Source organism: Mus caroli, unplaced genomic scaffold (assembly GCF_978045245.1).
Source record: "Mus caroli unplaced genomic scaffold, Mus_caroli_1 scaffold_2, whole genome shotgun sequence".
NCBI classification, from domain to species: Eukaryota; Metazoa; Chordata; class Mammalia; order Rodentia; family Muridae; genus Mus; species Mus caroli.
The window spans coordinates 145255602-145272908 of NW_028227257.1; the positions used below are offsets into that span (position 1 = coordinate 145255602).

General features: G+C 51.3%; 1 protein-coding gene across 8 annotated transcripts in view; it reads right to left on the minus strand.

Annotated features, from left to right (window-relative positions):
• Positions 1–17307, minus strand: part of Dab2ip (DAB2 interacting protein) — a 176283-nt gene that overhangs the window by 81233 nt on the left and 77743 nt on the right. For 7 of the 8 annotated variants that reach the window (XM_029484645.2, XM_029484632.2, XM_021181770.2 and 4 more), the window contains exon 2: positions 8554–8657. In XM_029484645.2, coding sequence (XP_029340505.1) covers positions 8554–8657 — 104 coding nt within the window. Of the gene's footprint in view, positions 1–8420; positions 8519–8553; positions 8658–17307 lie in introns of those variants that run through there. The other variant, XM_029484689.2, reaches the window with a different exon arrangement.

The window sequence follows — 17307 nt, forward strand, 5'->3', positions numbered from 1 at the left end:
CAGGAGCTGACCCGCACAGGCAATTCAGGAAGCTTCCACCAGGTCTTTTGCTCCCCCCCCCCCCATACCAGTGGAAATTCATTTGCTGTGATAACAAATGAAAGAGACCTTTTGAGAGCAGTGGCTAACCCAAAGATGGTCAGATAATCCTAGCCTCCCAAACACCCAACAGTCTGGGCTAGCCCTGGAGCAAGGCAGGGAGAAGTGCTAACCAATGGGGAACATCCCAGGGGATCTCTGACTTGAGCGGCAAGAAAGCCAAACTGCAAGGGCAGCAGCACCCCGAGTGGCTACATGCCTTTTCACTAGGAAAACAGACACACTTGGAGATGGCACCACAGGCAATTGTCCTCCCACAATCTGGCAGTTGCAGGTTGCACTGACCTGGGAGTTGTGGCCTCAGAAGGATCAGAGGCAGAAACAAAGTCTAGGCAAGGGCTGGTGTTCTTCTGGGGCTCCTAGGAGCTGGTTGGCCAGCTAGACCTTTCATCTCAGAGTTGGTAGTCACAGTAGCCGCAGACATAGAAGGAAGGGCTCACTTCATCCCCATCTAATTAATTTGCTCCCTGATGCCCCCCCAACTCCCCTTCACTCCACCAGCCCCTAGCAGGTGCCCACAGCAGGAGCTGAGGATTCCAAAGAATCAGATGCCAGTCCTGCCCTTGAGAAGGTCATGATCAGCTGGTGGAAGAGAGGCACGTAGTGAATCGTTAGTGACAGAGTGGAAGAGAGGAAGGACATGAGGACACATCCTGGAGCTGGGGAGAGAATGTCTGCCCAGGAAGACCAAAGCAAGGGATGGAAAGGTGGCAAAAAGATCAAACAGTCCGAAGTCAGAGGCTGAGGCAGTCCTGCGAGGCCCTGGATGCCCGGATGCCAGGCTGGAGAGAGAAATGGAGCCACCCACTCCCACTACAGGCCATCTAAGGCACTAGGGCGGGGGAGGGGCGTGGCTCCCCTAAGATGTTCTCTAAGCAATCCAGAGGCAGTTTATTCATCGAGATGTTAGACTTGTGTATGAAACAGATGTCAGTATCTGCCACCTCCACAGAAGGCCTCCTGGCTTCAGAAACAATTCCTGCCCAAGAACTCGCATGTAATTACATCTGTAATCCAACCCCAGTGCCATGTGATCACTTTGTTTTCACAGCAGGAAAATGTGAGGGAATGAGGGATAGAGGGCGATGTGGTTCAGTGGTACAGTGCTGGCCCAGCCTACACACAGTCTTAAGCTTGATTCCCAGCATGGTATAAGCCAGGCATGATGGTGTATGCCTGTCCTCTTAGCACTTAAGAGGGGAGGCAGAAGACCAGGAGCCCAAGGTCTGTCTAAAAAAAAGAAGGGGCTTGGGAGACGCCTGTCAGTAACGTATATGCCCCACAAGGATGAGAACCTAAATCTAATCCCTAGGAGCCATGGGAGGAAGAAAAAAAAAAGTCAGTGGCACATGCTGGAAAAGTAGAGAGAGAGAAATCCCCAGGGCTCATTGGCCAGTGAACCTAGACACCAGTGAACTCTAGGCTAATAGTGAGAGAGCCTGTGTCTCAGGGAGAGAAAGTGAGGGGAGAGAGGGAGAGAGAGGGAGAGAAGCTGAGAAGGGACCTCAAAGTCAACCAACATGTGCACACACACAAACACTAATGGATACACACATGTGCACACACACACACAAACACATACACACAGAGAGCAAGAAAGTGGAAACAGGAGGCAGCATCTGAACCTTACCTCTGTCCAGGCTCCTGATCCAGGAAGGGGATAGGGCCTGCAGGACCACAGGTTGGGTACAAAAAAATAATCTCTCAGGCACCTGCTGCCCCTGTGCTGAGCAAGGGAAAGTGGGAGAGGGGAGCATGGATTCCGATGTCAGCTCCGACCCTTACTAACTGTGTAACCCAGCACAGTGTGCCCCCTCTCTGAGTCTGTCATTCCTCATCCATAAGGAGGGCACTAAAAAATGATACTGGCTAGCACAGACTGGCCACAGGCAAGCCATTAAGGTCCATGACTCCTTCCACATCCAAGTGCTGGAGGGAGGAGCTTTAGCGGGCCCTTCCCTCTGCTCAATGTAGTCATCTTAGAAAGCAAAGTGTGCGTGGCCTGGAACTGTAAGGAGGAAATGAACACCACTGCAGTCTGCCTCACGGACCTGCCAAGAACAGGTTTATGATTCTCTACCACACAGTCAGTATAGTCAGCCATGCTGAGCTTGGAACCCCGTGCAGAGGACCTGACCCACCATCTACCTCACCTGGAATGCCCCCGTATTCCCTTCCAAAGTAGTGGAGAAGCTAACAAGGGGCCCAAGGAACCTCTAGGCGGTTCAGTATGGCAGGGTCTAACCATTTAGTAGCCCCAGCCTGGTGACTGCAGGGCCCTAACCCTACCTGTCAGGTCACATACTAGCCTCTCACCCTGAGCCTCTCCTGATACAAGCCTGCTGTAGCCCCAAACCTTGGTCCTCCAATGACCCCAAGGGTCACAGTAGAGATCCAGCTCTCTGAAGAAATCGGGCCAAGCCAGCTCAGCCAGCCCCAACTGTCATTGGTCAACCGGATGTCCCCTGACCAGTGTTACTGTCACCACAGATCATCCTGCAGCCTCCATAACTTAATGGCTCACTGTGGTCAGGGGTACAAACGAAGACCTCAGCTCTCACTAAGAGCCACCCAGATGTCCACTCGCTGCCCTCTGCTGCCCCCCGCTGGTGAGAAAACAGCCTGCAGACTGGCCAGCTCTACCCATGCTACTTAGAACACTAGCTCTGGTTTCCTAAGCCTCTCACTCACTCACCTCTCTCCAACTCCTGGTCCCAGCTGCACCTCAGAGCTCTATCAGGGATGCTGTTGCTTTGGGGCAGTAAGGGACAGTGTGAAGGGGGAGAAATAGGCCCCACTACCTGGGGTTCTGGGCAAAGTATGGGAAGGGTGGACCCTGAAACACAAGCAGCAGGGTTAAACACCGGCTAACGGCCTACCCGCAGGCTTTGGAGCCCTCCTCACTGCTGCCCTGTTTGGAGATGAAGAAAGAGGTCTGGAGACAGGTGACTTACCCACAGAGGGGAGCAGTGGCCCTCCCGGGTGCTCTGTGGGGAGACATCAGCACTGTCTCCCTGGAGCACAGGTCGAGAGGAAAAGCCTCACACCATTCTACCTCCCCTTCACTGAACCCAGAATGCCACCCCGAATGAAAAAGCATGTAAGGAGCCTGTGACACAGCCCAAGAAGCAGTCTTTACACCCTCATGGTCATAAGGGAGGGCCCAGCAGAGACCAAGGGACACTCTGGAAGGTTCTAGAGCTGCAATGAAGGCGTGCAGAGCTGTGCTTGTTTCCTTTCTTTCCTCTCCATGTCCCTATCCAAGCTGCCCAGGCTGGGCTAGTGCTTCCTGTAACTGACCAAGCAGACTCCCACAAGGACGTGTAAGCTCAGGGATCAAGGCTTAGATAAGAGTAGCAGTTGGCTTGATCCTTTAACCCATCCTGAATGGCACCCTAACTCCCTGCCTGAGCACACATCCCAAGAGTCTGGTCTGCCTCATGGTCCTGGGCTCCCTGTTCATTCAGCCAGGAGACTGTTGCTGCCCCCTAGACCTGCACATCCTGAACAACTCCTGCATCTGGTGGTCTGACCAAAACCTACCTAAAACATTCCCTCTCTAGAAAAGGGCCTCCTCCTGCAGAAGGCACACATGGCCAGAATGGTAGACCCTTCGGCCACCTCACCCACCTTCTACACGCCTGTTCACACATGGGGAGACTACGGTAGGGAGAGGACAGAACAGCTGAAAACCTCAAGTGGGTACCCCAAGTGGGTACAAAGTACAAAGGCTTCTGTGCTCCCACTATCGCCCCTCATGTTTCTTCTCCCTCAGCTTTTTCTTCCTGCTTCCAGCACGTCACTGGGGACCATTGGTTTGTTCCTGTTTGGGTCGATCTTCCTCTAACTATTGTCTCTTTTGTTGAGAAACTCCTGCATGTCCCTTAAAACCCAGTCATAAAGGTCCCCACTGTAAGAATTCTCCCATCTTCTTTCAGCCAGAGAGCCTTCATTCTGGGTTCCCACAGCACCCCAGGAACCGTCCCTGAATCAGAAACACAGTTTATGCACAGCCCAACACTAGTGAAAGTGAACCAAGAAGACCTGCTTCTAGAAGCATCCATGCTCAACACAGTGCTGAGTTTATCTGCAGCTTCTGCAGCACACCCCCCCCCCGCCCCGCCCCAGCCTTCCTCTCTGACACTTCTCTATCTCACAAAATATAGCCCTGAGATCTAATTTCAGCCGAACCTTCAAAGTCTCCACTTTCAACTTCCCAAGGAGGGATCAACTGGCTGCCAAGTTTCGTTTCCTAGACCCTCTGCCACCTCCCACCCCAACCCTGCCTGACTGCTCAAGGTCAATGCCTAGGTGGACAGAGGAAGGAGGACGGACTGAGCCCATACCGAGAGATGGAAATGGCCAACGGGCCTTCCAGGGAACCACAGCTATCAGCATTTCCTTGTCTCTGGTCAGCCTGATTCCTGGGAACACACTAGGAGACTGTGGCCCAGGAGGGCTTGGGTTGACCCTCCACCTGCAAATCCAGGCCTCACCACCTACATGGCCTTTCATCTTTGTCTTCCCCCTTCCCAGTACAGAAAAGGCAGACCTGGGTGGGAATCCCAAACACCTCCCAGAGAGAAACAGGCCACTGTGGTCACCTACTCTCAGCCCCTTCCCCATGGGCTCTTTATCCCAGGTCCCCTGGGGAGCCACAGCCCCTGCTCACTGCAGCTGAGAGTGGAAGCCACGTAGGAGAACAGGGAGGACCTGCAACTCGCTCAAGTCACAAAGCTGGCACCAGACCTTGAAGCCACATTAGAATATTAAGCACAGGGCCATCATCTTCATTTCACACAAAGAAAAAGACCGAGGATCTCTCTAGCCCCACACTCTAAGAGGCTATCACCCATGTCCCACTTAGCCACCTATGTGCTATGAAACAGCCGTGGGGATAGCCCCTCACAGAACGAGTGAGAACCCTGGGAGGGGACACACAACCCAAACTGGAGATCCACTCTCAGCTGGGTGGGACCTCTGTCAGATCCAGTCCTCTGCCAGTCCTTGAGACCTTCGACTCTGACACACAATCTCCCACAGGGCACCTTCTGTGAAAGATGGTGACATCCTGTCACCCAGGTTTGCAATGGCAGCAACAGTGGCAGGTTCATTACAGCCTGTGGTATCTCACCTGCCTCCCCCAGGCAAAACCATGTTCCCCAGGCTCCCTCGGGGTCTACAGGGAGCAGCTGCAAGCTGGAGCTGAGGATGCCAAGGCCGGAGAAAATAAGTGTTCAGGAATGGGGTGAGGAGGCTCTCCTCCCGATACCCCAAATGCCATATCTTCTGTGCCCTAGTACTAATCCAGAGTCGGAAAGAGAAACCCAGTTGGGACTGTGGATCCAATGGATGGATGTGGTTGGTCAGAGTGCATCCCATCAGCTAAGTACCTGCTGCAGGGCCAGGTTGTTGGTTCACACTTTACTGATAGAGATTCTAAGAGGCTGGGTGGCTAACCCGGTCACATCATAGCTCAGAAGTGCTAGGATTTGAATCCAGCTCTTGTATCCAAGCACTTCAGTTCATCCAGCCCCAGGCCAAGAGAGTCTCCACTCACAGCCCTGTCTTTAATGGCTACACAGAGCCAAAGGACCAAAGTGCCTAAGGACAAGACCCTGACCTGGCCAACAGCCCTATCAGTACCTGATAAGTCAAGGGCTATGTGACAAAGATACCGACCCTGAACCCTGCTTTCCTCAGTATGTGAAATGGCAACACTTAGTGACACAGCACAGAGTGGCTAGAGGGTAGGTAGACAAATGGCTCAGGAACGTGCTCTGCACCCTGCCAACCACCTGAGCGCAGCAGCCTGAGTGCATTCCTGGGAGCTGCAGGCTCACAGGCTGGCACTGACTTCCACCCTCAGGTGGCTTCTGCCCAGGGAAACAGTGAAGACACAGCAGGAAAACCGCCAATCCCAGCTGGCAATTACCAAGCCACGGATTACAGCAGCACGAAGGTATGGTGGTGTGCATGCTGGAGCCACAAACAGAGGAACTGGCAGGACACACGACAGTCACATTCCCAGTCCTAGGAAGCCACACTCAAGCCCTGGGGTCAGACACACCTGGGTCCTATTCATCAGTCTGAGCTTGAGTGATGACTTACCCCACGAGCCTCAGTTTCCCCCTCTGTACTGAAGCGATCAACAACAGGGCTGCCTGAAGTATTACAAAGCTGGTGGTTCAGGACAGCGGGAATAGTGCCAGCCACACAGTGTGTACTCCATCAGTGGCAGGACCACAGTAATCCCAATCATTGTTCCAAGGCCCCCAGAGATTCTCCCGGCCCACCGAAGCCTTTGTATTCAAAGAGGAACATCTACCTTCTGCTCCAACGACAGTAATGATCTCATCTTTGTAGAGCCCCCCAGAAAGCAGCTGGGTACATCTAGGAGTATGACCCTAGCTAGGCCCTCCCTGCCAGAGGCTAACCCTCAGCCCTCACTCTGCATGACCTCTTATGGAAGGGTATCAAAATGTACATACCCAGGTCCTGCAATCCTGAAAGGACCCCAGAACCTAGTTTTATACCATACACAGAAGCAGGAGGATGGGTAGCCCTGGGGAAGGCCCTATCCTTTCAGTCTGGTAGCCAAAGCTCCTCCTGGCCCAGCCTCACCTCCTACCCAGTTACTCTAACCCCTATGACCAGACTCCGCAGCAGCAGCAGTGCGATGTCAATTCACACCTTTGCTGCATCCACTACCACCACTCCTGCCGACCTAGCCAGTTTCCACTGACCCTTCTGAGCTTAGGACACCTCTCCTACCCTCTAGGGACAGTTCAAGTCAGCTCCCCTGGAGCCCCCGAGTCACATAATGACAGCCAGGCCTGTGTTCTTTCCGTGTCTCTCTCCTCCACCTAGTATCCTTCTGCCTGTCTGCCTACCTGCCACAAGACTGGCTGGCACCTCATCATCTGTCCTCTAGCTCAAACATCACCTCAAAGCCCAAATGTCATGGACACACCTGTAATGCTTGCACTCAGATAGTAGAGACAAAAGAATCAGGAGTCCAAGGCCACTATCTGCGATATATAATATCTGAGGTCAGCCTGGGCTACATGTGATCCTATCAAATAAATAAATAAATAAATAAATAAATAAAATCCCCTTGAGACCACGTCACCCCTAGTGACACCAACTCAAAACTGTGGGTTCTTCAGAAGTCTGCACACCGCACACTGGCTTGGGGCACTCTGACCCTTTGCCCATCCCTAGAATGGTGCCTGGCCCAGAGCAAGCACAAGGGAAGCCTTGCTGGCTGGCTGGCTGACTGGCTGGCTGGCTGGCTGGATGGATGGATAAATGGATGCAGACTGGAGATCCCTGGAGAACACAGAATGTATGCTTTACCCAGTGCCAGGTGCCTGCCACAGCACTGAACCATCACATCTGCTGTGTAAGGAGGTCTGTGCAAATGTGTGCTTGAGTGTAAATGCAGAGAACAAGAATACACGGAGCTGCGCCTAGCAGGGCACACCTTTAATCCTAGCTCTCACAGGCAGAGGTGGGTGGGTCTCTATGAGTTCGGGACCAGCCAGGGACTCCTGTCTGAGGGAGAAAAGGAAAGAAAGGAAGGGGGTCTCTGAGGTCCACTCCTGCAAAGTCACTTAGGTTTTGGGGTACACAAATGCACGCAAACCCACATGTCCATAGATGAGCATACAGATGCACATGCACAGGAGTGGGCACTTGTGTAGAGGCACAATTCCAGGTGCCATTCTTCAGGGTGCCATCCACATGTTTTGAGGCAGCCACCGACACAGATCTCACAAAGTAGACTAGGCTGTCCGGCCAGCGAGCCCCAGGGCCTGCCTGTCTCTCTTTCCCATCTCTGTGATTACACATTCCTGCCACAGCACCTGCAACTTCATTTTAAACACAGGATCTAGGGATTGAACTTACATTATTATGTTTTCAAAGGAAGAACCTTATTGGCTGAGCCATCTCCCCAGCCCTCATTTAGGTTTCAAAAAAGAGAGAGGTGTGCATGCCGGCTGTCTCAACTGAACAGCTATGCTATGGTACATGTGTTCTGTGTGAGTCCATTTTAAGGCAGCATCACCTGGAGAATACAGAATTCCTCTCCTTCCCATCAACACAGAATCAAATTATGACATGCCCTAGACTGTTCTATAAAAGATACCAAAAGAAGGGTGGAGGGTACATTGTGTGCACATGCCAGACAGCTCCAATCCAGCCTCCTCTCCCAGCTCTGGTGCCCCTTAGGCTCTTTCCTCTACCTGCCCCCTCCCTCAAAGAATGGGGCCCCCTGTGGCCCCCAGGGAGCAGGGAGCTGCCAAGGGATTGGATACCTAGAGCAAGGGAGGCTGGATGTTCTCCCGGTCCATGAGGCTCCAGGAAGGGGGGTGCGGGGTCGCAGAACAGCCCCGCAGGGCGAGGTGGTGATGGTGGTGGCAGTGGCGGTGGTGACGCAGAGATAGTTACCGTGACCCGGAACGGGGTTGAAGCCGAGGGCTCCATGCTGGGGTTTTTCTCTGACATGCTGCCGGGAAGGCTCCGCCGGGAGCCCGGCCTTTCTTGGGGCGACTCTGTCAAAGAAGGAGAGGGAAGGTGAGCACATTCAAAAGCTCTGAGAGACTGTAGCTTCTGCCACCACCCACTTCCTAGGACTGCACAACAGACACTGTAGTCACTGTGGAGAAGGGTAGCAGTGTGTACCCCTAAACTACCCAGGCAGTTAACTACTATATACACAAAAGGATCAGAAGACCAGATTTAAACATCTGTATGAAATGCTACATCTGTATGAAATGCTGACAGCAGCGCTACTCCCAACAGGCACAGGGCACACACAGTGCATTTGCCCATTCCGGGTGATCTATGAACACCTTAAAACATCATTTACATGATATGGATGAACCCAGAAAACATCATGCCAAGTGACAGAAGCCAGAAACCAAAGGGCAAAGACCCTCTAGTGCAACAATGAGAAATACCCACAATAGTCAAATTCATAGCCAGAGACTGGGTCAAAGGTGAGCTGCCCAGGACTGTTGGGAAGATGGGGGTTGGGCTGCATGGTGTAGGGTTTCTGTTGAGGAAGATGGAAAGGGTTTACAGACGGAAAGCCGAACGAGTGCACATTTGTACACTGAAGAGAGTTTAAACGAAGCTGAGGCGATGCTCAGTTGGCAGTGTGCTTGATGCACAAGCGTGAGAACCTAAGTTCAGATCCCCAGTGCCCACAGAATGCCAGGTGCCCTTGTAATCCTGGTGCTGAGAAGGCAAAGACAGAAGGACCCAGAAGTTTGCTGGTCAGGCTATAGCCAGCTCCAAGGTCAGTGAGAGCCCTGGCCTCCAAAAGTGATCAAGGAAGACACCAGAACATGCACGCACGCATGCACACACACACACACACACACACACACACACACACACACACACGAGGGGGAGGGGAGGAAGGGAGAAAGGGACAGAGAGAGAAAGAGCAAAAGAGGGAAGAGCAAGAGAGACAGATAGACAGACGGACAGAAGGGCAGAGACACAGAGAGAAATGGCAAATTGCATGCATTTACTACAATTCTATTTTGAGACAGGATTTCACGTAGCCCTGGCTGACCTTGAATTTGCCATGAAGCTAAAGATGACCTTTAACTCCTGACCCTTCTCCATCTCCCAAGTGCTGGATTTTTATGACAATTCAAAAAAATATTTCGTTATCTTTGTTGTATGTCATAGATGCTTTGCCTGCATTGTATGTATGTGTACCACACGTGTGTCCGGCACCCATCAAGGCCAGGAGAGGCATTGGATCCCCTGGAACTGGAATTAAAGACAAACTGGAATTGTAAGCTACCATGTGGGTGCTGGGAACAGAAACAGGGATCTCTGTTCTCAATCACTGAGCCATCTCTCCAGCCCCTCACAAGTGTATTTTAAAGGCTCCGGAGTCTGGACTTAAGCTTGCAGTTGTGTGTGCAGATCAACGAGCCTCTTCCTAGAATGTCATACTTGATGGAACTCTGGGCAGCCTGCCTCCACGGTCCCACCAACTAAGATAATCTGGGACCTCTGTCTTCTAATTTGGGCCTTCCTTTCCAGACACTTTAGAAGTGGGAGGCCTGCTGGATGAGACAGTAAAGGGCTGAGGTGGTAGTGGCTGCACAACGCTGAGGAGAAGGGGGTGAGTCTACAGCCTCCATGGCTGCTTCTCCCTGCTCTCATCCTCTCATCTCCTCACCGAAGACAGGGTTTCTCTGTGTAGCCCTGGTTGTCCTGGAACTCACTCTGTAATCCAGGATTGCCTCGAAACTCAGAGATCCACCTGTCTCTACCTCCCAAGTGCTGGAATTCAAAGCCACCACACCGGGCTTCTAAGTCAAGAAACACTCAGATTTGTAACACTCAGGGGACAGTCTGAGGGTAAAGCAGAGAACACATTTGAGCCAGGCCTGCACTCGCCTTCTTAAGACCTCAGTCAGCTCAACCCAGCTGCGTCTTGCCTGCTCCCTCAGACCTTAGTTGCCATCTCTTTGCCTGCTCTTCTATGGTCCCCCATAGAGGACTTCTCCCAGATTCTCCCACCAGCCTAACCAACCAGACAGACAGCCATGAAGGAGCTCCCTAGTGACACCTCTGCCTGTCATTTTGCTGCTGCTCTATGGAAATGACTGTGTCTGGGAATATTATTGCCGTGTGTGTGTGTGTGTGTGTGTGTGTGTGTGTCTGTGTGTCTGTGTGTGTGTGTCTGTGTGTGTCTGTGGGGGCACAACTTCCAATGCCCACACTGCACCTCTACAGCCCCTGCACCCACAAGGAGCCTGGTGTGTGTGATGTTTAGCAAAAACCTGTTGACTCCTAAGGAAGAAAGGGAAGATCACCCTGGCACATGGGACACACGGGGACATGGGATAAGAGACTTCCCTGGCAAATGTGTGTACACAAATTCGGTCACATAGATCCTCCCACACATATATCACAGGGGATGTATGTAGACACAGGATATAGGGGCTCACAGACTCAGGCGCCTCAAAGGTCTGGAACATCCTACCCACACTACCTACTTCCTCCTCTCCTGATTGGGGTGTTCCCAGTAGTGTGAAAGGACAGAGCTTAGCCCCTCGCTCTACTACATCAGTCTATTTCTGAGCCCTTGCCAAGGAGCAAGCAGGCCGTGCCCTGGGCCACCTCTGCCAGACTAGTTCCTCCAGTCAGGTGGCAGGCAGCCATCTCCATGTCTCCTAGCTGTGTTTCTGCTTAAAACTTTCCCCGCCCCATGCTCTGCTACTCAGTCGAGAGACACCCACTCTTTCTGGAGGTTTCCCTAGGAAATCTCTTCCCACGCTCACCGTCTGCCTTCAAGTCTCTTCCCCCAATCCAGCCCCGGCTCCTGTTCATTCTCGGTGGCAGCACACACATTCTCCACCTGGACGAAGATCCTAACGTGCTTCCTAATGGCATGTGTTGTCCACATCAGGCACATGTCCTATGAACTCTGGGACAGTTTACTCCACGGTCACCTCTGAGTCCTGGGGGAGGCACTACGTCAGGCCAAGCAGGCAATGGAGGCCCCACTTCACCAGAGTAGATCCTGAACCTCAGGTCCCATCCCTAGGAAGTAGGTGTATCTGGGCCAAGCCCATAGTTCCTGAAATACTGAGCCCCTGGGCCTCAGGACCAGCCGAAGGACTGGACATATGGATGGCGCTTGGAGCTAAGTTCAGGGTGCAAACTTTAGCTAAAGCAGGCTCCTGTGATCAGACACCTTTCCAAGGACAGGGGAAAGGGTCATAATAGGAGCTCACAAGCCTGGAGTGATCAGACTCCAGCTAACTATCTCCTACCCCACTCAGTTCCCCCAAGACAACATACACTTTAACCTGGTTCCTAAGGTGCTTCTCGATGGTACCCCTGAGTGCTGCCTCTGCCATACTTGCCATGAGGCAGAGATGCCCCCCTCACTCCTACACCCATGCTGTCCCCTTGTGATAGACGACATGGCCTTCTGTGGGATACAGTCATGTTCTGAGAGGCCACTGTTCCTGTTGGGGGTACCCCATTATTTTAGACACGACTCATGCCCACTCTCCATCACTGAGTCTTGCAGACCTACTAAGTCTCTCCCTATTTCTCATAGTGGGAAGGAGAATGAACACCTGTGTTCCCAGTCCTGTTGAACCAGGCATCCAGCAGCTCTGGGTCACCTCCCCACTCCCCCCGATCCTGACCACCATCCTTCCTCCACCAACTCTACTAACCCATATAGAGCACCCACTTCAGCCATGGGCCAAAAGCTGGCAAAGCCAGCCTCCTCTACAGGTCTTACGATCCCTAGGATCGATAAAAGGGGCTGAGGACCCCAAAGAATGACTGGCCTCCAAAGATGCATGTGTTCACATGTGGGAAACACACGGAAGGGCACATGCACACGTACATATACACAGACACTCACAGAGGTGCACACACACATTTACATACAGGCATACACATAAGCACACAGACACATACACAGAGACAGACATCCACATAGAGATGCACACACAGAGAACACACATATACACAGGCATACACATACACACATACACAGAGGTGCACTTACACACAGGTGCGCTCACACACATATGTACACACAGGCGCGCTCGCTCGCTCGCTCACACACACACACATAGCACCTGTCCTAGTGAAACAAGGATAATGGGAATGGGGGCTGCACCCTCACCCAGCTCTGAGACTGATGACCTCCAGAACCTCCCAGAACCTTGCTTCTTCCCTGATCTAGAAGCTTCTCTGGGGCTGCCCAACCTCCCATTTTACCCCAAGTGATTTCCCCGGGAGCCTTCAGGGAGCCAGATGTCAGCCAGCACCAAGCTAGGCACACAGGCCTTTGCTGCTGTGTGCTGCCCCTCAGAGATCTCCTCAGGCTCCATTCTCTCTTGCACCCACATAAAATTGCAATACTAAAGGTAGATTCTTTTAGGTGCTACACATAAAAAATAATAAGATTTTTCCATCTCCTTGGGACCCAGTTTTGGCCAGCTTGTATATAATACTGCCAACAATATTGATTCTACTGAGAACATGTGTTGACAGATTGGACAGCCATGGCATCTACACCTTTCCAGATGAGGAGACTAAGGCTGCAAGATGCAAAGGTAACTAAGTCCCTCCAAACAGTGCACCCCAAAAGAACTCTCACTTAGAACCTCAGGAAAGGGAGATTAGAGGGAGGGGTCTCCATTTAATCCTGTCTGTGCTGTGTGACTCGGGCCCAATGCCTTTCCATCTCTGAGCTCATGATTAAACATCAGTTCAGTGAGTTGAGTAAAAGCAGACAGTACTCTCCCAGTGCCCTCCCCCAAAATAACCTTTATTTTATTCCAGAAAAACAATCAGGGAGCTGACATCCCTTCTGCGTCCCTGGACCTAACAGTGTCTCTACATCTGGGGATCTCAGCTCAGAGCTTTACATTAAGCTCAGGGACCTCTGTCTCTGGCTTCCAACTTGGCAACACAGCTTTTTCCATGGTAGGGAAAGCAGGATCCCAGAGAGGTCCAAATCACTAAGATCACCCAGCACTGAGAAAGTATCAGGAAGAACCATTTGAGAGAAGGGAGAGCCAATCACCTTGGAGTCTCCCTCAGAGGACAACCCAGTAGTCCTTCTTCATCTCAGACTTGATATGACCTCCACACAACCTCCCAGTCTACAGAACTGAACCTTGGCGCGAGCGGACCCTGAATCTCTCCACTGAAAGGAAAATGTCCCTATTTAAGCACAGAGACCAGGACTCTTGGAAGCTACGGTCAGAATCAGGCATCTTAACCTTCATGAGTTCGCAAAAAAATAAATAAAATAAAATCGGTTTCATTCAAATGCTGCTGGCTTGGTTGCCATGGATACCACCTAATCATGAAGGATGACTGTTACTTGTTCCCATGGAAACAGTGGCTGGAGGAACATCCTGTAATTTCAGCTGTCGGGTTGCACCGTCCAGATCTTAATGGTTGGAGGCAGGTGGAGGTGGCGACAGTGACCATGGATGTCGGGAGACTCAGGGTCGGTGTAGGTGTGGAAAGATTGGGTTCTGGGGAAGTAATGGGGGTTCTCACAGTGATTCGAAAAATGTAAATCAGAACTGCCAGATACCAATTCACACTTTTCAGATAGGCTTTAGCCCAGTCCAAAGCTGAAAAGAAACTAATTAAAATAAATTAATAAGGAGCCAGTCCTGAAATTAAAATGAGCAGTGACTCCCACTGCTGGCAGAGATAGAGAGCTGCTCACTCATCTCTGCTGGTGGCATGAAAAGGCTCGGGGTGGGGGGGGGGACGATCAGACAATAGGTAGTCCAAACGCGCACACGGACACACACACACACACACGTCCAGCCCAGAAAAATGGTTCATCCCATATATGCTGCAAAAAGACATTTGCAGCTGCCCAGCACGTAGCACAGAAGAGGCACAGTATAAATGTCCAGCAATAGGGCATGAATGAGTGCATCTTGGACTAGTCATCCAGTGGAATACTACACAGCACAGAAGAGGACATGGCTCAAGTGGACTCTACATGGAGCACAAAGGCATGCCATAAAATCTAAACTTATATAGATTTAACACAAATAAAACAGGAACAGGATGTTGAGTGGGGGAAAAAAAAGACCAGTTGCTAAAGAAGATAGAATGTGACCCTCTTATAAACATTTTTTCATAAGCGAGTTCAAAGAAGCTTTATAATAGCCCCAAGTAGACACAGCCAAGCAGCCTTCAATGGGGAATGGTTAAGCAAACTATAATTCATAAAAAATGAATAATGACCCCCCAAAGAAACCTGTATCCGATTCCTGTAGCCTGTGAACGAGCCACTCTGACAGAGAGGGACTCTGCGGCTATGTGCTCCAGAACAAAGAGTGGGAAGCAGAAGGCTACCCTGGGGACAATCCCTCCTCAGGAGCCCTTGAATGTGAGCAAGGACTGGAGCTAGAGCCACAGCAGGAGGCAAGAGACAGGAGAGACCACCATCCTCCATGGCTGGCACGATCTAGAGAGCGGAGTGGACGAGCTGGCAATCCACAAGGGACAGGGCATTAGTCCTACAACCACTCCCAGAGAGCTGCATTGTGCAGCAGGAGTGGGCCGTGGCTCAGATTTCTTTTTGTTTCTTTTGTTTCTGTTTTTGAGACAGGACCTTGTTGTGCAGTCTAGGCTGGCCTCGAACTTCCACTCCCCATGCTGGGACACAGGTTACAGTGAGCTTCTTCTCTCTAGGGTCTTCAGGAGGGAAGGCAACCCACTACACCGTGACTGAGTCTGGCCAGGCCAGCGCTGGAATTCCATCCAAACTGTAAGACAGCATCTGTGTGTGACCTCTGACAGATTTTAATATGTGCAGCAACAATAAAAGTCGAATATTGGGGCTGGAGGAGTAGTGTGGTTCAGTGGTAGACACTTCTGAGCAGGTGTGAGGCTCTAGATTTAGCCTAGGAGCAGGGAGGGAGGGAGTCAGGGACAAACAGAAACTGCAGAAGGAACTGTGCGGACTACAGAATACTAGTCAGCTATGAAAAAGGAAGGCATGATCGATCCACTCGATGTGGGTGGATCTCAAGGGCATCCTGCTACCAATGAAAGCCAGCATCAAGTTCCACAGCACTGACACAAAGTATGACATAGGGACAGAGGCTGTAGCTCAGTTGGTAGAGCGTTTGCCTGGCGTGCAATGCCCTAGGTTCAATCCATGGCACCCCATGAACTGGGCGTGATGCTGCACACCTGTAATCCCAGCACGTGGGAAGTAGAGACAGGAGGGTCAGCACGTTACTGTCCTGGATATAAGCAACTTCTCAGGATGGCAATCTTTGTCAGGGTGACCCCGGGACAACAAAGTGACATCAAACAAGGTTGTTTCCTGTCTAAGCAGTCCACAGAGACAAGGCAGCAGTCATCCACAAAACAACAAGTTCCCCCCTCTCAGCAAAAAAAGGGGGGGAGCATTACTTCATCAATTACAGCCTGAGTTGGCAGCTTCTGAATTGCCTCTCTCAAGAGACAAGAAATAGGTTACCTGGGGTGGGGATGGGGCAGGATCTCAAGTTCAGGACTAGCCTGAGCTACACAAGGGATCTTGTTTCAATTAACCACAAGAGAGGCCTTGTGAGACCTAGTCCTGTCTTCCTCCGTGATAACAACCAATCAGCCACTAGCCCCACCTTTCTAGACTTCAGGCCACTAGCCAATCAGCCACTAGCCCCACCTCCCTAGACTTCAGGCCACTAGCCAATCAGCCACTAGCTCCACCTCCCCAGGGCCAGCCCAGACCATAAAGAAGGTTCTTCCTGACCCTGGTGTCCAGTGTGTGCCTCATCACCTTGAGTAAGAACTGTAGCTCTGTTTCCAGAATGTTCCTGGTGGACATCCCTGCAGAGCACTATTATGCAAGCAGCCAAGGGGAAGCTGTTTGCTCCAGGCCAGTCAGTATAGTTTGAACAATTGCCCGAAAATCTGAAATCATTTCAGACCAGAAACTGAAGCTCGCAGTGGATCCTTCAGGCTAAAATGCATTTGCTGTCCACATGACTAAAACAAAGACAATCTCCGTCCTGGGCATACGTGCACACAGCCACATAGGGAAACAGCAGAACGATTCTCTTTGGAGAATTCAAGGGTCTGAGAGTAGAGGCAGGTGACACACAGTGAGAGAGCATGACGTCTTCTAAACACTAACAGTAAAACATATACAGCTGACAAACCATTCCCACTGTTTCTGTCTAAAGAGAAACGAAATGAAGAGGAAAAATAAAATAAAAAAAAGACCAAATCAAGACTAACAGCAGCTGAGCCGGGCGTGGTGGCGCACGCCTTTAATCCCAACACTCGAGGAGGCAGAGGCAGGCGGATTTCTGAGTTCTAGGCCAGCCTGGTCTACAGAGTGAGTTCTAGGACAGCCAGGGCTACACAGAGAAACCCTGTCTCGAAAAAACAAACAAACAAACAAACAAACAAACAAACAAACAAACAAAAAGACTAACAGCAGCTTAGATGGCCATGGCAAAACCCCAAACAGCATGGCTCTCAAGTGGGTGCTAGACACACCTGGGCCGTGGCACGAGAACTGAGCAGAGAGCCTGGGTGAAGAGTTATAGGTCTCTGTGTGTGTGTGTGTGTGTGTGTGTGTGATATCTATATGCATGGTGTGTGTATTTGTGCCATGTGTTGTGTAGGAAGGCGTGTGTGGTACAT